The 26,179-nt window shown below is 39.1% G+C and overlaps 1 protein-coding gene across 1 annotated transcript; it reads left to right on the top strand.

The window, feature by feature from the left end:
* The first annotated feature begins 175 nt into the window (after positions 1-175).
* On the top strand, positions 176-25,368 carry LOC123875197 (protein phosphatase 1B). Its single transcript, XM_045920884.1, has 4 exons — positions 176-1,405; positions 5,140-5,257; positions 21,663-21,783; positions 25,069-25,368. The coding sequence occupies exons 1-4, from the start codon at positions 593-595 to the stop codon at positions 25,166-25,168; spliced, it is 1,152 nt and encodes a 383-aa protein (XP_045776840.1). The 5' UTR covers positions 176-592; the 3' UTR covers positions 25,169-25,368.
* The last annotated feature ends 811 nt before the right edge of the window (positions 25,369-26,179 follow it).

The following is a 26,179-nucleotide window of genomic DNA, read 5'->3' as shown; positions in this document are numbered from 1 at the left end:
TATACTATTTTTTGCACCAGAGACATTCTATTTTCTTCATCTCTTACAATTTTTTTGAATTCTTGTTCTTTTAGTTCTTCACTTATTTGGCTCTTGCTCGGTTCCTGGAATTTACACAACAAATCAAAGCCATATAAGAAGTAAAAAGTTCTACTCCTACCTCCCAAGTCTTAACCCTCCGCTATTTTACCTTGCCAATCGAAAGAAACTTGAACCAATCTTACCCATCTCTACCGAATTTATTAATAATGAGCAATAGACAACTACTATTTATGTCCGCCATTCATTCTTTTGAGTTGCTTTTTCGTTTTACGATTCCGTAAAAAGCACGATTTGTCACCAAGTCCGACGCAACATCAAGAATAAAACCAATTACGTAGAAGCTGATTAAAGTTTAAAACCATTGCTCGAAACAGTTCAGAAGAACAGTTCTGTGAAACAAATCTGTAGTTTACCAATTACCTGTGAGACGAGATCGTATCTTCGGTGTAAGATTCAGTGATGCTCATCTTTGCGTTTAGCGTGTTTTGCTTATGTGCCTGATGGTGCGGGAACTATGTGCGAATAGCGTAACCGTACAGAAGGACTCAGCATGGGGGCCTTTTTGAACAAGCCCGAGACGAAGAAGTACAATGAGAGCGGAGAGGGAAACGGTCTCCGGTACGGCGTGGCCTCGATGCAGGGCTGGCGCGTGGAGATGGAGGACGCCCATCACGCGCAACTCACGTTAAATGGAACGTTATCCGACTGGTCGTATTTCGCGGTGTTCGACGGCCACGCGGGGGCTCGCGTGTCCGCGCATTGCGCGAGCAACCTCCTCGAATGCATCTTACAAACTGAGGAGTTCAGACGCGAGGATATAGCGGAGGCGATACGCGCCGGGTTCCTAGATCTAGACCAGAAGATGCGCGAACTGCCAGAGCTGTCCAACGGGAAGGAGAAATCGGGTTCTACAGCGGTCTGTGCGTTTGTGTCCCCCAAGCAGATTTATATCGCTAACTGTGGCGACTCCCGAGCGGTTCTAGCACGTAATGGCGTTCCTATATTCGCGACACGGGATCATAAGCCGGAATTACCCTCTGAGAAGTCTCGTATAGTTCAAGCGGGTGGATCAGTCATGATACAGCGTGTAAATGGCAGTTTGGCGGTGTCGAGAGCTTTAGGTGACTACGAGTACAAGAAATCTTATAGTCGTGGTCCATGTGAGCAGCTGGTTTCCCCTGAACCGGAGGTTTCAGTACATGAAAGGCTAGACTCGGAGGATGAGTTCTTGGTGCTGGCATGTGATGGAGTTTGGGATGTGATGAGTAACGAAGCATTGTGTGCATACGTGCACTCACTCTTGCAACTCACGGATGACCTTGTGGCTATCACGAACCAAGTCATTGACACCTGCCTTTATAAGGTATATATTAACTTGTTATTAGTTTGATCCTAGAGTCTAATCCACTAATAGTTTTGGTTATTTGGATGTCTTTCTATCATGACTATCTTAAAGTTATTCTCTTTTACAATACTCATCTATACTACTATATTATTACAAATTTACTATATTAATAAATAGGAAAGTGTGTCTATTATATTTTCTACTGCTACCACTGAACCAATGTTGATGAAAGGCAAAAAGAGAGTTTTCATTTTAGAGATAGTCATGGGCTAAATTTTATCCTAGAAAATGAGAGTTTCCACATCATTTTAGAAACCTAGACAATGTCATGGACATCAGCTATATTTTTGCCTCTAAAAAGTACTCTTTATAAGTATATTTATATATCACATACTAATCTTGTTAGTATTGCAGTAAATCAATGAGTTGAAAACTAACAATAGAAAATCTTACACTAGATACATATATACTATTTGCACAAATGTACATAAAAACATGTTGTAATAAGTTTTATATTTAAATATATATTATTTAGATGACACCCACAATTTTGTCTGTCTGGGTTTAGGTTTTGAAAAATCTGGGGGAACTCTTTGATTTCCTAGTATAAAAGGTAGTATATGTCCTTCTCTAGAATGCAAGTTATCAAAGTATCAAGTAGATTTGGCTCATAATTTCGTCCATTTGGATTTAGGTTTCTCAAAAATCCTGTGGAAACTTTGATTTTCATGGCCAAAAGTAGCCTATGTCCATCCCTAGGATGCAAGCCATCCTGCACCAAATTTTGTCAAAATCAGTTAAACGGTTGGGCTGTGAAAAGCTAGCAGACAAACAGACACACACTTTTGCATTTATAATATTAGTATGGATCACAACTGCATAATGCCTGTGACTTCATCTGTATGGATTGGGTTTTAAAAATCCTGATGGATAACTTTGATTTTCTGGGATATAAAAGTAGCCTATTTCTAGGATGAAAGCTGCATTTCTATACCAAATCTCATAATTGGTTAAACAGATGGGCTGTGAAAAGATAAGAGAAGAACAGACAGACACTTTCTCATTTAGAATATCAGTGGATTTTGATTACTTAGCTAACATAATTTCTTCAAGGTTAAATTAATAAGGTAAAAAATAACAAATTAACATTAAAGCATTGTTTCATAATTATCATGTATTACTTTTAAGTATTATGCTTTAATTCCAGAGTATTTTTATTTTATTCAATAACATGTTAGAGGTTGATTGCAATCTTGCTTGTAAGTGACATGGTGCTGTCAATTATATTGGAAGGGCAGTTTTTATTAAGCCCATCATCCTCATCACCAGCCCACTACTGAGTTTCCTCTCAGAATGAGATAGGTTTTGGTCTACCACACTGGCCAAGTGTAGATTAGCAGACTTCATACCTTTGAGAACATTATGGAGAACTCTCAGGCATGCAGGTTTCCACATGATTTTTTCTTTCACTGTTTATACAAGTGATAAAGTCAAGTTAAATCAAGGCTGAGTTTGTGGGCTCTTCTCATACCAGGGCGCGTTTGGAACCCTTGTAGCTTTCAGTTTACATAATTATCACCACTACATCATCTTACAAATCCAACAATTCAGTCAAAAAGCCTACCTACCTACTTTGAATACATTACTTGACTTTGAGATGAAGTACTTAAAAGGCATTTGTATAATTCTGAAAAGTTGCATGTGCAAAAAGTTGCACATTAGCCAAGTTAAAAGATAACATTCTTACAATTACATCATTAGGATAAACCCAAAATTGGTCAAGTTATAATTGTTAGTAGGTTACGGTTTATACTATGGAGAAGTTGCATTTAGCAAAATCTATTGTCTAATGGACACCTTATAATTTAGGTAATACCCAAGAAAACAATCCAAGTAATTAATAACAATAGGTTAATTGTATTGAGTATCTAGTGTAGTATGTAATTATCCTACTATTGGTTTAAAGACTTGCTTCAAGCTGTTTTCCCTATAATAAGCTATTACACTGATCGCGAGCAATTTGCTCTTATCCATTGAGGAGTTCTGTTCTCCATCTCCGAAGATATTCATCAGATCTTCACCAAATTTATATGGGACCACCTGCACAGTATACCCTTTCAAACAAAAAAAATAAATTCCAAATCGGTCCAGGGGTCTTTCAGTAATCGGGGAACATACATAAAAAAAAATAAAAAAAAATCCGAAGAATTGAGAACCTCCTCCTTTTTTGGAAGTCGGTTAAAAATAGATTTTACTGTGGAATAAGAATTTTAGGTACATAATTAAATTACTAATTAATTAATATGGGATGGCTATTGGCAGTCGATTGGCGTATTGCTCTGGTCCCGCCCCGTCCCTTTCCTCAAATCAATCAATTATTTATCGCCGGCTCACTACAGAGTACGGGTCTCCTCTCGAACAAGAAGATTTTTCCCATTCTACCATGCTGGCCAAGTATGGATTGGCAGATGAATATGCCATACGCGTGATGGGTTTTCTTCATTGCCACAATGCGTTGTGGTCATATAGCATGAGAGCCACAACACAAATTTCGCTTTCTGAGATTGCCATAACCTTTTTCAAAAGAGCCATAACACGAATTTTGTGTCGTAGATGTTTTACAGGGACTACAAAGTGAGCTATTTTTTCGCTTGATGAACACAATGAGCGTTTTTGGTCTTTGAGCGTACCATATATATTTAGTAAAATATCAAAATATAGTATGTTGAGCAATTTCATTATGCATGACTAGTTAAAGAAATATTGAAGAGATTTAAACTTCAGTAGCCTTTAGTATAACCCTCCCCATTCATAGAAACTGTGTCACCCTATTATATTTGCTGTCACTTGTTTGTGGCATACAAAGGCTTCATTCATAGTTGTCTGAAGAGTTTTTCTATAACTACAATACAACTGCTATAAATTGTTTATTTGTAAGTGCTAGCTGATGCCGCGACTTCGTCCGCGTGGATAAATCCACACAGACAAAGTTCAAAGTTCCCAGAAAATCAAAGAGTTCCCACAGGTTTATAAAATCCTGTAGGAAGTTCTTGATTTTCTGGGATAAAAAGTTGCCTAGGTCAATTTCTGGGATGCAAGCTACCTCAGTACTTTTCATATAAATTGATTAAAGGGATGGACCTTTAGGAACCCGTGGAAACTCTTTAATTATCCAGTATAAAAAGTAGCCGTTCCCCGGGATGTAAGCTACTTTGCACCATATTTTATCAAAATCGGTCGAACTGTTGGGCTGTGAAAAGCTACCAAACAGACTGACATACAAGTCAAGACAGACACACTTTTCCATTTTCAATATTAGACATCTAGTAACTTTCTTTCTTTTTTCTCTCTGGGCTGGTTTCCACACTTAAACGTGTCCGTCTGTTGTGCGCGCGTTGCCCCTCCCCGCCGAAGTCTTCACTCGATCCATCCAAGTTCGCTCCAGAAGTCGAGTAGACCGCCCAGGTTGCCGAGGGCTTTATAAAGTGAGGTTGGGGAACCCAAATGGCGCTGTCGTTGTTCTGCCACGCTCGTGCACTCTAGGAGCACGTGCGTCGGTGTTTCGAACGATCGAAAAGTCTAGAAACTTATAGTAAAAAGAAGTAATAGAAAGAAAGAAGTAATAGAAGTAGTAGAAACTTATATATTAATCATCTCGTTGATGATCGTGTAAGAAGGGTAACACGGAGGAGCTTCACATTGACTGCGACACGCTGTGCGGCGCGCCTTATAACCTGTTGTATTTATTCCAGGGCAGTAAAGACAACATGAGCATCGTGCTGGTGGTGTTCCCCGCCGCGCCCAAGCCCAGCGCCGACGCGCAGCGCGCCGACCGCGAGCTGGACGAGACGCTGCGCGCGCGCCTCACAGGTTGCTATTACTCTCTACTGCATGCCTGCTCCGCGCCCGCCGCCGGCGCGCACGCCGACCGACAGACAGACACACAGACAGACAACAGCGATGTCGTTGGCTGATCAATGTGTATAGCTTCTTGTAGCATATTACTGTACTTCTTCATCATCGGAATCTATAGGACTCATCAGTTTAATGCAAGTAGCTAGTTTATAATCGTCTAAGACGTGTAACACGGACGAGCATTGTATCGTGAGCTAAACCGCCGACACACACGTTGACCGACAGACAGACAGACACACATACCGGTTAACAGATAGATAATGCAATGTCGTTGGCTGATCAATGTTTATAGCACCTTCTTGAACACTTGGCTTTATAATTGGCATTACGATTACGACTTTATAATTGGCATTACGATTTAAGATTCATGTTTATAACATCCCGTTAAAAACTTGCTACTAAAACTATACCTACCTAGTCAGGCTTACATCATTAAATAGGTAGGTACCTACTATTTATTATTAAATACTAGGTATCAAAATGAAAATCACTCAGGATAGTTTAAACATTAATAAAACTATGCCTCTTCGTAAATAATCGGGATCAATTACGATAACGGTGTCTTTAGCAGTACTGTAATAATTATGGATATTGGCACCGATTCTGTTGTCTTTTCTAAACTAAATTTAGAGTATCTGCATCCTCCTCCTTTTAGTATTGTTGAAAAGGGACGGAACATGAATTTTGCATTTAAAGACGTTTGACAGCTCTTAATTAAATTTAGAACTGTCAAGATGTGCCTGTCCTTTTCATATTACAGTAGTAAGAAGAGGATGCGAATACTCTAAAATTTAGTTGCCAACAGAATCAGTACCATTATTATGGATTATTTTTATAAGGTTTCCTTAAAAGTGCTTTATTTTGCACGCCGCGGTGGCTGGTGAGTCAGATTGTGATAATAAAAAATATAATCAATGCGGCTCTTATCAGCTTACGATCTGCGGGAAGGTCGTTATTCTTTAATACGTTTTACGTTTTGTGACGTAAACGACTTGGAGGCTTAGTACAAGTTTCTAGTCTCGAAAACGTTGTTTATCGAGTTCTAAACAATAACGTCAGAGTAACTCCCGGTATCCACCTAAGCGGAGAGGATAGGAGATGTGGTCAGTCGACCAATCAGATTCATAATAGATGACGCGAAAAAATTATCCCGTCATTTTTAAAAATCTGATTGGTTCACTATACACATCTCCTCTCTCCTCCGCTTAGGTGGATACCGGGCCTAAAATGAGGTTTAGGTCCATTTTACTTTGACGTTATATTGTAACGATACTCGAAATCTATTAACGAATCTAAAGAGGTACAAACTCGTAAAAGTGAGTCAGTCGACGCCTTTAATGTTTGTGGACGAGCTGTCTCAGTAAAATGTACGAAAACTCTGTTTTAACTCTACTATCATTATGATCAACACATCGCCGGCTTACTACGGAGCATGGGTCTCCTCTCAGTATGAGAAGGTTTTGACCATAGTCCACCACGCTGGCCAAGTGCGGGTTTCCAGACTACACACACCTTTGAGAACATTATGGAGGTATGCAGGTTTCCTCACGATGTTTTCCTTCTGCGTTAAAGCGAGTGATGTTTAATTTCTCAAAAAAAAAAGTTAGAGGTGCGCGCCCGGAATCGAACCCTCGACCTCCCGAATAGGAGGATGACGTCCTATTACGGTTCTATATCGTACTATAGATGTATAATCGCGACAGGTTGAAATGGCAATCGGGGAGGGAACGCCTCGCACAGCCCCCGCGCTAACCCGATGCGGAGCGCGGGTGACGTGCGGGTGTGCGGGGCGTCCCCCGACTCATACCCCGATTGCCATCTCAACCTGGCGCGGACTATACCTACATAATGTCAAACGATAGATACTAAAATATAAACGTTGTGGTTGTCTGTAGATTGCATGTCTTCAACTGTTGAAAGTTGGCGTGTCGACGGTGACATATCAATAAACTATACACACACGATAGCTTATATGATTTACGTTTAGCTGATACTGGTACTGATTCTGTTGGCAACTAAATTCTATAGTATTCGCATCCTCTGCTTACTAATGTTATATGAAAAAAAAACCGCCCAAGTGCGAGTCAGACTCGCGCACCGAGGGTTCCGTACTCGGGTATTGTTTCCCACATTTTGCACGATAAATGAAAAACTATTATATAAATAAAAATCTGTTTTAGAATGTATAGGTAAACTTTCATATGATACCCCACTTGGTATAGTTATCTTTGACAGTTGAAAATACTAATAAACATGAACACATTTTTATAATTTTATGCCAGTCGCGAGCCTAGTGCCTACCTATTGTTTAAATTTTTAGCATGCACTAAAAGTTAGTCTTTGCATGTAAAACTAATTGTTCCGTCCTTTTTTAGCAATATTAGAACGAGGAGGATGCAAAGCCTAAATTTAGTTTAGAGAAATGTAATAGAATCGGCGCTAATATCTATACAAAAGAAAAGGTTTTACATGATATGTTTTCGCTTCTCGGTTATGGTGTTTTCGGTACCCAGTCACGAAGACGGTAGAACCACAGTTCATGACAGTAACTGTCGGACAGTTATAAAATTTATAACAAATCCTCAAGGATTCACCACTTATTATTAGTGGAATGTGTTTGTAACGAGGCGGAGACATGGGAGGTATTCACTCGATTTACCATGCTTCGCCAGATTGGCGGCTGTAACGGCGCCCTATCCCAACCTCTGTCGGATGAGGCTAGGGCTCTGTTACAGTTGTACAAGAAGGCCTTACGAAAATAGGCAGTCTAGTAAATGTAGATGACCTACGGAGTGGTATGTTCCGAGAGGGAAAACTCCTTAAATTAATATATAAACAAGTGTAAATTAAAAATTTATAACACCCCCGACAAGTGAAGGTCACAGTAACTAGAAAAGAGTTGATAACTTTCAAACGGCTGAACCGATTTTCTTGGATTATAGCTAAGAACACTCTCGATCAAGCCACCTTTCAAACAAAAAAAACTAAATTAAAATCGGTTCATTAGTTTAGGAGCTACGATACCACAGACAGATACACAGATACACAGACAAACAGATACACACGTCAAACTTATAACATCCCTCTTTTTGGGTCGGGGGTTAAAAAAATCTCAAGGATTCACCTACGATATCTCGGCGATGGTCTCGTCATGCCATCAAATCTGATACAAAGTATGGGCCTACGAGGATCTCCACAGGTCGACACTATCGCGGCGATACGACGAGTGACGCTGGGCGAGTATAACGTCGTGGAATCCTCGCACAAACTCTATGGGCCTATCTCCAAGGGCTATCGCAGCGATCCGGCGAGTGACGCTGGACGAGTACCTATTACGTCGCGGATATGGTCGAGTATCGCGGCGATCCGTTGCGATCTCGTGGCGTATCGTTGCGAGTCGCGACGACATCCTAGCGGAATTATCGTTGTACCGTGGAGATTATCCAACGATAATAGGACGGGATTCGTCGCGACACTCACCCGTGGATATCTCGCCTTAAGGTTCTAGTCTAGCCCTTTTGAGTTACAGAACCCTACCGTGTGTTCTAACTTCGAAGTTAACACGCACTCGAACGGTTGTAATTGGACGCGTTGCGGTGCGGTTTGCCCCGTAATGTTTTCAGATTATTATTTTACTTTGCGGAGTAACGTAATACAGCAAGGGTATGTTTACAGTGAACGACAAAGAATAGAAGGCGCGTTTCTAACAGTTGTTAGAAAATAGAAGCCACAAACTCACGTTATTTAAACAATTAAATTAGCGTAAATTGCAACAGGCTTATGATTGGTTCGTACTGTGCGTTATGCGGTATTGGCCGTTACAGCCCACTGCTGATGCTAAAAGCATCGTGTCTGCTTTGACCCTTACACATGTTATTTTCTCATTTTCCAATTCAGCTTAGTGTGTTATTGCGAGTGGGCCCGGGGTAAAGGTCCGGTGGAGCGTAAGCAACGAACTTTAAAGTCGCGTAGGAAGCGATCAAGTACAAGCACTAGGGGGACCAACTGCCTCGCGTAACACGGGACATTGAGGAAAGTATTCTCAAAAAGCCGTGATAGCCTAGTGGTTATGTTCCTCCCAGTCGGAGGGTTTGAGGTTCGATCTCCTCTGCCTTTTTGGAGGATGTGTGTTATTAAATATCACTTGCTTTCACGGTGCAAGGAAACCTGCATGTCTGAAAGGTCTGATAATGTTCTCAAAGGTGTGTGAAAGTGTGAGGTATGGTTTGGTATGGCCAAATCATTTTCATTCTGAGAAGAGACCCGTGCTCGGTAGTGAGTCGGTAATGGGTAGATTAGGCTATCATGATATCTATAAAATCGGAAATCGTTTGTTTTGTTAGGATTAAATCTTTTAACATTTTCCACTTAACTCAAAACGTCTCGTGACTGAATAGTGAATTCGAAATGGATACGCAAATTTTTTCTTTTTGAAACTATTGGACGTATGTTCTGAAAAACGTTAAAACTCATAATCAAGTCAAAATTGAGATATTATGAAAAAAACGGATCATAGCTAGGGATCGTGGTAAAATGACATGTCGCCAAAGAAATTTAAAAATTATCAGCTCATATATTTCTTTTTCGATATGATATATTATTATTTTTAAACCCCGACCCAAAAAAAGGGGTGTTATAAGTTTGACGTGTGTATCTGTGTATCTGCCTGTGGCATCGTAGCTCCTAAACTAATGAACCAATTTTAATTTAGTTTTTCTTGTTTGAGAGGTGGCTTGATCGAGAGTGTTCTTAGCTATACTTACATAATTCAAGAAAATCGGTTCAGCCGTTTGAAAGTTATTAGCTCTTTTCTAGTTATTTCTGTAACCTTCGCTCGTCGGGGGTGTTATAAATTTTTAATTTACAGTTGTACCGTAATTGCCCAGCTGTAATAAGTTTTTTGGTAAAAACTCGATTTTTACTTGAATGTGGGTTGGAACGTTTTTCAGAAAATACTTCTTTTTTTGTAAGCGACATTTCGGATAACATTGTCGTTAGAGCGTAAAAACGTTCGAATAAATTACTTAAAACTTAATTAAAAAATTCATTTGTGATTTACCTTATTATAGAGCCATAGGGGTAAGTATATTAGATGCCAAATTTAATTCCAACTTAGAACTTAAATAAAGACTAGAAAATTTTAAAAATCTGTGCCTACCCCCTTGAAATTATAAAGCTTGTTTAAAATAATATTGTCAATTATATTATGCTCTAAGGTGTAGACAACTCTATTAATATTCTCTAAGGGTTCGTTTCCACTGAATCGGAGCGGAGCCGCATTTTTGACCAATTAAGTTATTGCTCTTGGTTGAAACCAGTCACTGTGTGTTTTTACCAATCAGGTTATTGTTACATGACATGATAATTTTATCACGTCTTCTCTCGATAATCTGATAGTCATAGTCATTTATTCTTGATAATATACATCATACTTCAGTCCAATAATTCAAATTATTTCTTGTAATAAAATGTCATAATAATTTTTTTTAAACACATAGGTAAAAAATACGCGTCTCCGCTCCGCTCCGCTTTAGTGGAAACTCACTCTTATACTTTTAAAGTAAACACCGTTTTTATCACTTTATGCACTGTTATCTTGATACTAAAACAATATTTCTAAAATAAAACATTTTTCCTAGAGATTAGGTGCCTTATGGACACCCTTTTTGTCCGTGTTATATTGAGTAATTTTCTCCTTGTTGAGTAGATAATAATATGATAAAGTCTTTATTTGAAAATTTATGTTTCATAAATCCATTTCGTTGGCTTAGAAAGTAGACCTGCTAAATCTTTTTTTCCCATGTAAAATTCAAGGATGCTTTTTTAAACAGTTTAATATAAAATGTAGGTATAATATAAAGAATGTAATTTATATGTGCTAACTTAAATTAACAAAAAATCTAATTAAATGGGCAGCAGGGTTATGCTGTATCTCAGTGGCACACTAATTTCGTGAAAATTTCTAATAATTAAATGTCAAACTCAAATTTTCTATTCGCTAACGTCAGTTTTTAACCAAGATGACGTCATAGACAATGACTCTCGATCATAGCCATTAATGGGATGGAATAGAAACCGGAAATGCTTTTTCACGTATGTTTTCGTATCGATAGTTTTTAAAACTCTATTCACTAAGCAAAAATGACAGTTTGTAATTAGAAACTTTATTAGGTGGCTACGATCGTTTTAACAACTAGTCGGGACCAGTGTTTTGCGACTCGCCACTATAATCCGTCCCTTTTATAGAGGTAATAATTTTTTAGCAATCTCAACGAATGTAGAGATGTTTTAATTTCGAAGGATTTTTATTAATTACAAATCGGCTGAATTCCGCTCGGTTTTTCAGAAAAATATATTATAATAAAAAATTGATACCTAGTACCTAGGTACTTACCTATTAGTTGTAAAAAGGTACCTAAGTAATATAAAGTAAGGTTGGTTCGTCGGAGTTAAATTATTGTTATTTTGTAAGCAAGATAATAATTTAAAAAAAATATGGCTCGTGCCGTATTGATGGGGCATGCTGAAGAGCAGCGCCAACAAAAGGCGCTACGGGTCCACAGGCGCAGGCTGCGCGATATGTATAACCCAATGGAGCTGCCAGAAACAGAGTTCATTGCGAACTTTCGTTTGAGCAAGGCTGGCTACCAGTAGGTGTTAGAGGAACTCGGGCCTCACCTCCAAGCCGCTCGACGAAGGACAGCTGTTCGCATTGAACTTAAGGTGTCTCATGTAGGTACTAAAGTACCTATTTTCTATCTTTGTACCTATTCTACTCCCTTTACAACCTCTCGCACTGCCAAGGGTCACTGGTAGAGATCTCTTATAGAGTGCTTCCCTGTCCACTTTTACTTTCTTTGTCTCTTAATTGTTACAACTTTCTGGTACAAAATAAAATAACAAATAAAAATAAAATTCTGATATTTATATTGAGGAAGAAAATATTGAGATTAATTTAACACAAAAATTGGATTTTATATTTATTGCAGATCCTAGCAGCTCTGCATTTTTATGCCACGGGTACATATCAGCGCCCAATGGGGACATCTATCTTCAATACGATGTCCCAACCATGTTTGATCCAATGAGATGACCCATCGCAATATCGCGATGGGTCTCTGCAAACTCGACCAAGAGTTCGAATTGGCGCACAGAGACTTTTCTTCTTGGAGGCATCTAAATAGACAAAATATGCTTCATGATTTCGTTCAAATTGTGTGCTGAAGGAATAATTAGGTAGGTACACAATAAAAGCACTCAAGAATACTGTAATTCTATAGTCATTCTATAGTCATAATTCAAAGTTAGGTACTACAAAACACTAATCTATGCAAAACACAAAACCATTTAAATTCAAGTCAAAGTTCAAACTGATGTAATGTCAATGTCAAATGTCCATAGATAATAATTAAAAACTAGTCGAAGTCGTACAATTTAAAAAGTCTTACATTTCTACTACGCTACCTGTCAGGCAGAGATATTTAATTTGGCCATATAAAGTCGATAAAATACGCTACTATGTTAATGTTGGCCAACTGCCAAGTGTTAGATACTCGTAATTAGTTAGCCACGCATTCGATACGGAATAGAAAAACACGTGACCTAAATTTCATGGATTTCTAACTGGACTCAGTGTCTAACGAAAACTTTCAAAGATACAGAATAGCCATGCAGGACAAAAATGCGCCATCTTTTTCACAACATTAGGGTGGCAATGATTTTAGTTCTGTCATATTCGTTTCAAGTTTTTTGTAGCAATAAACATTATAAGCTGATGAATCAGCTATTCTAAAAATTCGACTTAAAGAAGTAAAACTTTATTAGGCGTGACTTGAGGTTAAATCAGATCTTTTTCGGATGGATTCTTTTTCATTGTTATATATTATAGTAATTTTTCGAAAAAAATCTTCAAATAGAATAAAAATAAATATCGAATGAGCTCAGTGACTATCATTGAGTGTTAGACACTGAGTTAGCGAATCAGTAGGCTGGAAGTTTAAAAAGTGCTTCCAAAAAATTCACTCTTGCTTTAGTAGTTTCAAGTTAAGAGGGGTCTCTCCGTCACTCGCTTCATACAAACGTAGTTCCAATTTCATTTGAATATTAAGCAACCAAAGTCCATGAAATTTTGCAGACATATTCTAGAAACTAATATCTATGTCTGTGGTTTTTCAGATTTCTGTTAAAATATTCGGTTTCAAAGTTACTCGGTCTTAAAAATTTACATACAAATCTTTGAGCCTCTGTAATTTTAAAACTACATATTTTTAGAAAAATCTAAAACACCACAGACACAGATATTAGTTTCTAGAAACGTCTGCAAAATTTCATGGACTTTGGTGGCTTAATATTCAAATGAAATTGGAACTACGATTGTATGAAGCGAGTGACGGAGAGAGCCCTGTTAAACATGGTCAGTTAATTTTCTGCAATGTTGACAGCAATTTTTCTGTGGTATATATTCTATATTTACTAAGTGATTCATAGATAAAGTAGTAGTATATGTATATTCGTGACGATAACAGTTCCTTTCATGTAGCTAAAGTGTTTTATTTTTATCTTGTTTAGTACAATTCAATACAAATATGCCATAAGTTACCAGATTATTAGTAGTAGTTACTTAAAGTAAATGAGTTGTTTCTTGTTATGTTTTTATGTGTGTTTAGTTATTAGTTGACTAAAGGGTTGTTTGGTGACTGACTGCAGGCCTTAACTTTTAGATTGGGCAAACATGTTTATTTGATTCTTGGTTTTACTGGGAAGTAATCATAAATCTAAAATAACCTAACTATTCTAAATTCTTTAACCACAATTATATCTTGCCTATGCACTAGCCTCAACAAAGGTTTGTGTTTAAAATAATATTATGTCAATTTCAAAATTAAGATATACCTTTTTTTTATGTCAATGATAATATTGGCTTTAAAATTTAAATCCTTATTATAAAACCAAAAAATATTTCTACCTATGTCCGTTATAGACTTTGAAACCATCCAACCGATATGACCCAAATCGGTTTCGTTAGAAAGGCAATAATGCGAAGATGGTTTTAGACCACTAAAACAATGCATTAGGAACATTCTTATTTTAGCGTAGCAGCACACGCCCCGGGTATCCGGTATTAAAAACTAAGTAAAAACTATTAGATATTAATTGAAATGAATAACGCAAACTTTGTAGTAGAGTTTAAAAAAAAACTAGTATAGACGGTCAGAATCGTAATTGCAGTCATTTACCAAAACCGGATGTTAGTCATCTCAGTAGTTTACTATTAATCTTGCTAAATATGATTTCTCGTATTTTTGCAGTTTACTAAATGGTAACTTTATACACCACTCATTTTTAATTACCATAAAAAATGTGCTTAGTCAGAATTCGATACTTAACTCGTTTAAATGCAGTTAAAAAAAATTAAATGAGTTTCCTAAAATATCTTTAAAAAATAACAATAAAATTGATTAAAATATTGTTAGCGAAAATGTTACGCGCGAGATCGCCATGCCTTTTCGTTATTCGTAGCGTATTCGTGCGTAAAAATATAATCTGATATCGTAGTCATAAGGCACCCAAAGCATAGACCAGGGTGTCCACACATCAATTCATATCTAATAAGATAGCTTAGAGGGTACACTGTTGCATTAGGACTCCCTGTAAGGACACTGTGCATTATGGTAAAATTAATTAAATAAATAATAATAATAACTAGCTGATACCCGCGACTTCGTTCGCGTGGATGTAGGTTTTTTTAAATTCCCGTGGGAACTCTTTGATTTTCCGGGATAAAAAGTAGCCTAGTGCTAATCCAGGGTATAATCTATCTCCATTCTGAATTTCAGCCCAATCCGTCCAGTAGTTTTTGCGTGAAGGAGTAATAAACATACACACACACACATACAAACTTTCTCCTTTATAATATTAGTGTGATAATAATTTATTGATACTTATACATACATGGGTTACATAGCAACATTGAGTTTCTACCTTCTGCACTAGGAAATACCTGTATTGCACAAGGTAGGAGTACAAAGTTTAAAGTTTTCTTAATTAATTTCTAATATTCAAACTTAACTAGGCTAAAATTATGGATGGTAAATAAATATTTCCAAAACAAAAAAAAATGTTTAGTAACTTTTGTTAAAATAAAAAAAAAAACGTTATAATAAATTAAAGCAATAAAATTTTCTAGTATTCGCCTTTATAATTTTTATGGTAATTAAAGAGTAGTCCTGTATTATAAGCAAGAATAACAATGCAGTTGCGTTTTCTGCATGAATAGGATAGGTATTTGATTTTTCAAAATTTTATGAAGATCGTCTAATACAAATACTCATTTCAAGTACCCAATAAACTAAATAATAAAGAATATTCATGGACCAATAACTAAAATTCCAAGTTTTTAATTTTTTCCATGAAAAATATTAATTGTTGAGATATTTCGTTTAAACGGCTTGACCTTCACATCAGTGACATAACTACCTACTGTATTAGGATTTCCCAATGAGATGTAATATCAAATGCCCTACTACAGTCAGATATAAGTAGGTATAACCGGTTTAGTTATAGCTTTCGACGTTAGAACTACCCTGGGCCACAGCCTTTTCGCATTAGCGGCAGCATAATCTTGAATTTAGAAAAGCATATTACTTTGATGTATTTTTGGCACTCCTATAATGTATGGAATAGCCCTCTTTAAAAACAGCAATCTACAAAGGTGACTTTCAATATATTATTTATTTATGTATTTGTATGCTGCTGCTGTGTGGATTGTAGCGTGACAGGCGACAAAACAAGTTTTATTGAATCTGTGTGCAATAAGTGCATACGTTAGAACTGCCATATATGAGTTCGTGCAGTTGATCATTGAACAACGTAAAATGATTATTGACTGCTCGAACAGTCGACAATTCAACTGCCGTCGACCACTAGGGGCGGTCACGACTGCTCAAACGGTCTCATGTATGACATTGAAAAGAAAATTGTAGTTAGCTCTACATCTCGCATCATCAGCTTTGTAGTCGTATCTGCCAGGGGCAGTCATGACTGACTACTTCAAGTTGCCCTTGTTTGCCGCTCTTAGCCCACTGGGCAGTTTTTGAATATCGAGTTTAGCCACCATTGACAATGTGGCTAGGTAATTTTGCTGTATACAATCTCTTAAATATAATGACACGTCTAAATCTAGGCCTATCCTTTTCCAGAGGTAGCATTATGAAAAGAATAACAATTTAAATATAATTTAGGATTTGTGTACTACAGAAATTAACTAAAACGTTGAATTCAATGAGGAAATTGCTGCTTATTGAAAGAAGTATTTGTCGCCTATTGCACCCGGCCATGACCCTGTATATAGAAACATGTATGTAAAACCATACTGCCCCTCCTTTGTGTATAAAAATATATTTACATTTTCTCGTAACTAGAATAACCTAGTTTAGATTATAACCTTACAAATAAAAGAAATTTTGTAAAAATAAAGCAACTCCTTGTGATAGTCTTTACAAATTTACTTATTTAGAAAATTTACAAAAAAGTTTACTCATTACAATATTATAAAGTTATAAAAATAATAAATAGAAAACTTATATTTAGTGTTTAAGTACTTAAATCAGAGAGTAAAAAATATTTACATTGTTATTACTTAATATGTTTACTTTTTATTAAATTAAAAAATTGTTAAAAACTGAACGTTAGTTTCATTGCTTTAGTCCTTGCCCTTTTAGTTTTTTGGATTTGGAATATTAGTTTTTTAGTAATATTTTCAAAGGGTTAAAGCAATGAACGTGCGCCCGATACGGTGACTCATTAGCGAATGGTGATGGAACTTTTGCGCTTTAATTTATATGTGGCCGAAGCCCTATGACGCATGCAACGGGTAATCCTTTGGTTGCCTCCATTGATATATAAACCCAAGATATACCTTATCAGTGCAGTCAGTTAAATACAATTTTTCGTGAAAAATTAAATGCTGAAATTAAAGATTAGCCATTTTTAGTTAATATTAACGTTGTTTAGGACACTTGCGCGATTATATTTGAAATTATACGCTTTGAAGTAGTTATAGCACTGAACAATTTACCTACTTAGTGTTTTTTATTTGGATTTAGATAGGTAGTATCACTGAAATTTTTCCAATTCCAACTCAATTGGAAACCCAAATTCAATTCTAGCAATTTGGGTTCAGTAATGGATGTACCTATGAGTTATATTTTTAAGCAACATTGTAACTGTAAGCCCACTAGCACAAAAAACTTCAACAGATTTATTTAAGTTTTTTAATTCTGTTACTTTGTGGAAACCTTGTCAAAAAGTATCAGCATTTTATAATAGCAAGTTTAACTAAATTAGTTGTGCAAGTGGGCCTTAGACTTTTAAAAGTGATATTTCCGAACTTTGTATCTTGGTTTAAAAAATCAATTTAAAATCATTCTTATGATCAAGTTTTCTTAGTATCACAAATAAAGATAATATTATTATCTTGTTCAATTCTTGTATATTAGGCTCTGCGGTTACGTTTCTACAAGTTGTACCTTTACTAGTGGTATTTCTGTACTTTGTATCTTGGTTTTATATCATTGGCAGGCTATCGATCCTATTAGTGATTTCATGCGTTTCAATTAAATCAAAATCCGAGTTTGTATACATTGTAGACGATTATGTAAATATAGACCATCGTAGGGGCTTCGTAAGCAAAAATAACTTATTTATACAATCTATTCCCTTAAGGCGGGTACAGACTGCTGCAACGTAACATGCAATGTAACACGCAATGAAAGAATTTACCGTCCACATTGTCGCAATGTATCAAAATTCCCATAGTGTGGACGCCTTGCGCGCACGAATCGTGCACACTACGCGCACGAACAGAGCATTTCAACTCGTGCGCGCCGCGATCCGCCATTTTGTCGGTTTTTCGCCGAACACAAAGGGGCGCGCAGTGTGCACGGAGCGCCGGTGTGGACGGGTTGTGTATGTCTGTACTGCGGAACGCGCGCGAACCATGGAAGAAAACGCAGCTTCGGCAGACTGAGATATGTTCGCCGCGTGCATGCCGGAAAAGACGCGAGTACGTACGTGCTCAGATCGTGCGCACGTTGCGTCCACACTTATGAAATGCTTTCATGTTACATTGCATGTTACGTTACAGCAGTCTGTACCCGGCTTTAGATAATTGTTTAATTAATTTATTAATGAAGCCAATTAATAGGTGAAATATCGCTATAGTAGTTTACATGAAAATTTTTCTAAATCGGTTCAGTAGTTCCAGAGATTACTTCCTACAAACAGACTCACAGACTTTACCTCTTTATAATAATATGTATTAGTGTAGGCTAGATGATGCCCTCCACTTTGTTCAGGTGGATTTAGGTTTTTAAAAATACCGTGGTTTCTTTAAAGAATCTCTTTAAAAATCTTTAATTTTCAGAGGCAATAAATAGTTTATATCTGTCCCTGAGATGCAAACTATATTTGTACCAAACGTCAATATCGGTTAAACGGATGGGCCGTAAAAATCTAGCAAACAGACTGATAGACAGGCAGACAGACGCACTTTTGTATTCATAATATTAGTATGGATAAGTAATAAGTCCTAAGACGTAAAGGCTTTCAGTAGGCATATCAAATCTGTCCCAGGTTTCTTCGTTATATGGTCACCTTATTATACAACCAAAAATGTATTATTACACCAACTTATATTACTGTTCCGAAAACGTACTCTAATCACGAAACAGTTAATCCTGTGAAAAATGAACTCTAATCTTTAAAAAATAAGGATCAGTTTCACTTAATTCGTTTACCAAAAGGTTACTTATTTTTGAGAACTTTCAACCTTGACTTAACATTTAAGTTAGCCTTGAAAGTGTAAGCTTGATGTGTCGAAATCTGTACATGAAATCTTTTAACACCACATTAACTGATTTTGATAAAATCGACAAGTCTCGGATTTTGATATTTGTACTTGAAATACAGGATTTTTTTATAAATACATAGTATACAAGTGTAAATTAAAAATTTATAACACCCCCGACGATCCAAAGTATTTGAGTTTTCCAAAACATCATTTTCAAATAAATAATTATGTATTTAGGCAACGTCCATCTTGACAGCTTGACATTTGTCTATTGACATAATATTAAGAACCTAACGGTTATCTAACCTTCTTTTTTCTACAATAAAACTAAAAAAGAGCTGATAACTCTTAAACGGCTGAACCAATTTTTTTAGATTATAGCTAAGAACACTCTCGATCAAGCCACCTTTCAAACAAAAAAAACTAAATTAAAATCGGTTCATTCGTTTAGGCGCTACGATGCCACAGACAGATACACAGATACACAGATACACACGTCAAACTTATAACACCCCTCTTTTTGGGTCGGGGGTTAAAAATTGAAATAGCACACCGCGTAGGTTCGCACATTAGTACACGGACTGGACGACTCTGTGTTTATATCGTGTTCCTTAATAAACTAGCTTATGACCGTAACTTCACCCGCGTGGACTAAACCAATTACAAACCCCTATTTTATCCCCTTATTGGTTGGATTTCAAAAATCGTTTCTTAGCAGATTTCAACATCATAATAGCTATCTGCATGTCAAACAGTCCGATCCACCCAGTAGTTTGAACTATGCGTTGATAGATCAGTCAGACATTCACCTTTTCCTTTTATATGTATAAAATAGTTTTTGCCCGCGACTTCGTCCGCGTAGGCTGCATTTATTTTAAACCCCTATTTTACCCCCTTAAGGGATACAATTTTTAACCCCCGACCCAAAAAAAGGGGTGTTATAAGTTTGACGTGTGTATCTGTGTATCTGTGTGTCTGTGTATCTGTGTATCTGTGTATCTGTGTATCTGTCTGTGGCACCGTAGCGCCTAAACTAATGAACCGAATTTAATTTAGTTTTTTTTGCTTGAAAGGTGACTTGATCGAGAGTGTTCTTAGCTATAATCCAAGAAAATCGGTTCAGCCGTTTGAAAGTTATCAGCTCTTTTCTAGTTACTGTAACCTTCACTTGTCGGGGGTGTTATAAATTTTTAATTTACACTTGTCATAAATACTTTCTTAGCAGATGTCTACGTCATGTCATAATAACTATCTGCATGCCAAACAGCCCGATCCGTCCAGTAGTTTGAGCTCTGCGTTGATAGATCAGTCAGTCAGTCACCTTTTCCTTTATATATTTAGATTGAAGTGAAACGGCTGTATTCACAACTTCCGTAATATAATAATTTCTTACAGCGTACATACTATTAATAAAGTTTTATCAGTTATCAAAAGTTATCAGACATGACGTAACTATGAACAAATGATAAACTGTGCTATTCAATGCGAATAGATAATAATTTTTCTAATATCACTTAGCTAGATTTCTATTTTGATTATGAGACTGAGGTTTGAGAATGAATTTGTTCGTTACGCAATCCAAAGACGTCAAAGGTTTGGACTTTAACAGGGCTCTCTCCGTCACTCGTTTCCACTCGTTTCGTACAATCGTAGTTCCAATTTCATTTGAATGTTAAAAGCAACCGAAGTCCATGAAATTTTGCACACATATTCTAGAAACTAATATCTGTGTCTGTGGTATTTTAGATTTTTCTAAAAATATGTAGTTTTAAAATTACAGGGGCTCAAAGATTTGTATGAAAATTTTAAGACCGCGTAACTTTGAAACTGAATATTTTAACAGAAATCTGGAAAACCACAGACATAGATATTAGTTTCTAGAATATGTCTGCAAAATTTCATGGACTTTGGTTGCTTAATATTCAAATGAAATTGGAACTACGATTGTATGAAACGAGTGGAAACGAGTGACGGAGAGAGCCCTCTTAACGCTGGCCATAGACAATCCAGTTTATCGTCAAGTTTGCAGCGGACTTGAAGCGGCGTCCAGTCAGAGCGATAACTATGCACCGTCAAGTGTACATAACATCATGCCCACTGATAGCCATACACTGTCAAGTTTACTGGACTTCGAAACGCTGAAACTTGACTGGTACACTTGAAAATGAAATGATAAATAAAAAATGGGCTTCGTCTGTGTTGGTGTTAGCTGGCGGGCGTGCTCTGCCTTTTTTGGAGTGTTTTTTTTTGTTAAAACTGACTGGAAAGCGCTCTAAGGGGGTGCCGTGCGTATGTCGGCGAGCGCCAGCACAGACGGGGTCCATACTTGTATAGTTTAACTAACTTGTTACAAATAACTACAAACTTGACATTGGCTAATCTTTGTAAAGCCAGGCGAAAGAGAAAAAAAAAAATTATTAGCCAAAATACAACTTATTCAATTTTTGAGGCGTTAACAATATATCGATAGCATTTACAATAAATAATAATTGATCTATTTATCATTTTCAGCGCTGATCGAGCAAACGGGCGTTCAGGAGGAGGACACTTGCAGCCACTTCTCTAACGTGCTCAAGCAGCTCGTGCAAGAGAACATCCCTGGACTGCCGCCCGGAGGAGGCTTGGCTGCCAAGTGAGTACTACCTACTCTAACCAGATAGTCTTGAGCTTTGGGCAGCTAGGTTTAGTTCCGTCCGCTTACTGAGGGGACTTCCGGTGCGAGGTCGCCATTGCAGCAGGGACCCCAACGTTTGTCGGTTTTTCGAACTATGTCCCTGTCCATTGCCACTTCAGCTTCGGCCACCAACTGAACTATGTCGGTTACTCTGGTCCTTATGGTTCATGGCTCGTCATCATCATCGACAACCGATAGATGTCCACTGCTAGACATAGGTCTCTTGTATAGACTTCTACACGCCACGGTCTTGCCGCCGCCGGAATCCAGCGACTTCCTGCGATTCGCCTGATGTCGTCTGTCTGCCTAGTATGTGGGGGGGCAGGGGGAGGTCTTCCAACGCTGCGCTTTCTGGTACGAGGTCGCCATTCCAGCAGGGACCCCAACGTTTGTCGGTTTTTCGAACTATGTCCCTGTCCATTGCCACTTCAGTTTCGCCACCAGCTGAACTATGTTGGTTACTCTGGTCCTTATGGTTCATCATCATCATTGACAACCGATAGATGTCCACTGCTAGACATAGGTCTCTTGTATGGCCTTCTACATGCCACGGTCTTGCCGCCGCCGGAATCCAGCGACTCCCTGCGATTCGCCTGATGTCGTCTGTCTGCCTAGTATGTGATTGGAAAGGGGGAGGTCTTCCAACGCTGCGCTTTCTGGTACGAGGTCGCCATTCCAGCAGGGACCCCAACGTTTGTCGGTTTTTCGAACTATGTCCCTGTCCATTGCCACTTCAGCTTCGGCCACCAACTGAACTATGTTGGTTAATCTGGTCCTTATGGTTCATCATCATCATTAACGACCGATAGATGTCCACTGCTAGACATAGGTCTCTTGTATGGCCTTCTACATGCCACGGTCTTGCCGCCGCCGGAATCCAGCGACTTCCTGCGATTCGCCTGATGTCGTCTGTCTGCCTAGTATGTGGGGGGGCAGGGGGAGGTCTTCCAACGCTGCGCTTTCTGGTACGAGGTCGCCATTCCAGCAGGGACCCCAACGTTTGTCGGTTTTTCGAACTATGTCCCTGTCCATTGCCACTTCAGTTTCGCCACCAGCTGAACTATGTTGGTTACTCTGGTCCTTATGGTTCATCATCATCATTGACAACCGATAGATGTCCACTGCTAGACATAGGTCTCTTGTATGGCCTTCTACATGCCACGGTCTTGCCGCCGCCGGAATCCAGCGACTCCCTGCGATTCGCCTGATGTCGTCTGTCTGCCTAGTATGTGATTGGAAAGGGGGAGGTCTTCCAACGCTGCGCTTTCTGGTACGAGGTCGCCATTCCAGCAGGGACCCCAACGTTTGTCGGTTTTTCGAACTATGTCCCTGTCCATTGCCACTTCAGCTTCGGCCACCAACTGAACTATGTTGGTTAATCTGGTCCTTATGGTTCATCATCATCATTAACGACCGATAGATGTCCACTGCTAGACATAGGTCTCTTGTATGGCCTTCTACATGCCACGGTCTTGCCGCCGCCGGAATCCAGCGACTTCCTGCGATTCGCCTGATGTCGTCTGTCTGCCTAGTATGTGGGGGGGCAGGGGGAGGTCTTCCAACGCTGCGCTTTCTGGTACGAGGTCGCCATTCCAGCAGGGACCCCAACGTTTGTCGGTTTTTCGAACTATGTCCCTGTCCATTGCCACTTCAGTTTCGCCACCAGCTGAACTATGTTGGTTACTCTGGTCCTTATGGTTCATCATCATCATTGACAACCGATAGATGTCCACTGCTAGACATAGGTCTCTTGTATGGCCTTCTACATGCCACGGTCTTGCCGCCGCCGGAATCCAGCGACTCCCTGCGATTCGCCTGATGTCGTCTGTCTGCCTAGTATGTGATTGGAAAGGGGGAGGTCTTCCAACGCTGCGCTTTCTGGTACGAGGTCGCCATTCCAGCAGGGACCCCAACGTTTGTCGGTTTTTCGAACTATGTCCCTGTCCATTGCCACTTCAGCTTCGGCCACCAACTGAACTATGTTGGTTAATCTGGTCCTTATGGTTCATCATCATCATTAACGACCGATAGATGTCCACTGCTAGACATAGGTCTCTTGTATGGCCTTCTACATGCCACGGTCTTGCCGCCGCCGGAATCCAGCGACTTCCTGCGATTCGCCTGATGTCGTCTGTCTGCCTAGTATGTGGGGGGGCAGGGGGAGGTCTTCCAACGCTGCGCTTTCTGGTACGAGGTCGCCATTCCAGCAGGGACCCCAACGTTTGTCGGTTTTTCGAACTATGTCCCTGTCCATTGCCACTTCAGTTTCGCCACCAGCTGAACTATGTTGGTTACTCTGGTCCTTATGGTTCATCATCATCATTGACAACCGATAGATGTCCACTGCTAGACATAGGTCTCTTGTATGGCCTTCTACATGCCACGGTCTTGCCGCCGCCGGAATCCAGCGACTCCCTGCGATTCGCCTGATGTCGTCTGTCTGCCTAGTATGTGATTGGAAAGGGGGAGGTCTTCCAACGCTGCGCTTTCTGGTACGAGGTCGCCATTCCAGCAGGGACCCCAACGTTTGTCGGTTTTTCGAACTATGTCCCTGTCCATTGCCACTTCAGCTTCGGCCACCAACTGAACTATGTTGGTTAATCTGGTCCTTATGGTTCATCATCATCATTAACGACCGATAGATGTCCACTGCTAGACATAGGTCTCTTGTATGGACTTCTACATGCCACGGTCTTGCGCCGCCGGAATCCAGCGACTCCCTGCGACTCGCCTGATGTCCTCAGTCCGCCTCGTGTGTGTGTGTGTGTGTGTGTGTGTGTGTGTGTGAGGGGGGGGGGGGGGCTTCCAACGCTGCGCTTTCTGGTGCAAGGTCGCCATTCAAGCAGGGGCCCCAATGTCTAGCAGGTTTTCGAACTGTGTCCTGCCTATTGCCACTTCAGCCTCGCCTCCCGCTGCGCTTTGTCGGTTACTGTGGTCCTTATGGTTCATCATCATCAACAACCGATAGAGGTCCACTGCTGGACATAGTTCTCTTGGAGGGATTTCTGCACGCTACGGTCTTGCGCCGTTTGAATCCAGCGATTCGCCTGATGTGAGAATCGTCCGTCGATCTAGTGGGAGGTCCTCCAACGCTGCGTTTTCCGGTGCAAGGTCGCCATTCCAGCAGGGATTCCAACCTCTATCAGTTTTTCGAACTGTGCCCTGCCCATGCCACTTTAGCTTCACCATTCGCTTGAGCTGTGTCAGTTACTCTGGTTAAGTGACTATATGGTTTGTTCCCAGACAAGCCCTTTTGGACAAGATCTACCGCGAGTTCTACCCGGACCACGTGGACAGTTCGGAGCAGTTCGACTGCAGCGACATCGCCGAAGTCAACAACTAAGCTACCACCCACGCCTCGCTTGCGAGTTGACGCTTAAAACGAGCCCTATGCCCCATACACTGTTACTATACCCCATACGGTTACTACAGGCATAACTGAGTAGGTTCCTGCGGTATTGGAGCGGTGCGGGAGGGGTGTGGTTAAAAAAAATATTCAATTTTAACAAAAAACTTTTACAAGTACTTTTAGCATAGGTAAGCATCTACCACTGTTTCGGAATGAATAAAATAAATAAAATAAAAATATATTTTTATTCAATTAAACTTTTACAAGTACTTTTGAATCGTCAAATGCATCTACCACTGGTTTGGAATGCCTTTCCTAACGAGAAGAACCAGCAAGAGATCTTTTCAAAGATTTGATATACAATGTTATAGCATGTATAGTAATAGGGATGTTAACTAGTCAAATCAGTATCTTTTTATCAAACCTCAAAACACGCGCGTAAAATGCGAGCTTCTACTCAAGCGAGAAATACTGACATGTGACGTCACAATGATTTCACGTCCCTTTTCGGTTTGATCGATAATTTAAAATGGTTATTACACTCAAAAGTAATAAAAAGCGTGGATTTTACGTATTTTGGAAGACTCTCTATTAGATAATCACTGAGAATTAATAGTTTATTTTTGGCATAGGCAACATCCCTATTGCAGTCCCGCCCATTGGAGCGAGTTGCAGGTCAAATCCACTCTCTCTTATCATTGATATCAACTCAGTGATTCGTCAACTTGTAACAACTGTCACCGTTCCGCACCGCTCCACTACCGTAAGAGCCTATTCAGTTATGGACTATACCTAAAGCACTATTGCAATTTCAAAACTTGTATTGCAATGCAACCAGTATCTCCCAAACTTTGTATAAATCCCTTCTTTACAAATGATGAAGTTTTTAGGGAGTATTTTATAAAAGCCTCAGAGATGGCGCTGTTCATGTCCTACCCAGGAAAGTCGCAGATTTTCCTTAAATCGGACCTTTGTTCTAGAGTCTGTTTAAAGACATTTGAGAGT

Source organism: Maniola jurtina, chromosome 19, assembly GCF_905333055.1.
Source record: "Maniola jurtina chromosome 19, ilManJurt1.1, whole genome shotgun sequence".
NCBI lineage: Eukaryota > Metazoa > Arthropoda > Insecta > Lepidoptera > Nymphalidae > Maniola > Maniola jurtina.
Note: the sequence above shows the minus strand (reverse complement) of the source record. Positions and strands in the feature narration are given on the sequence as shown.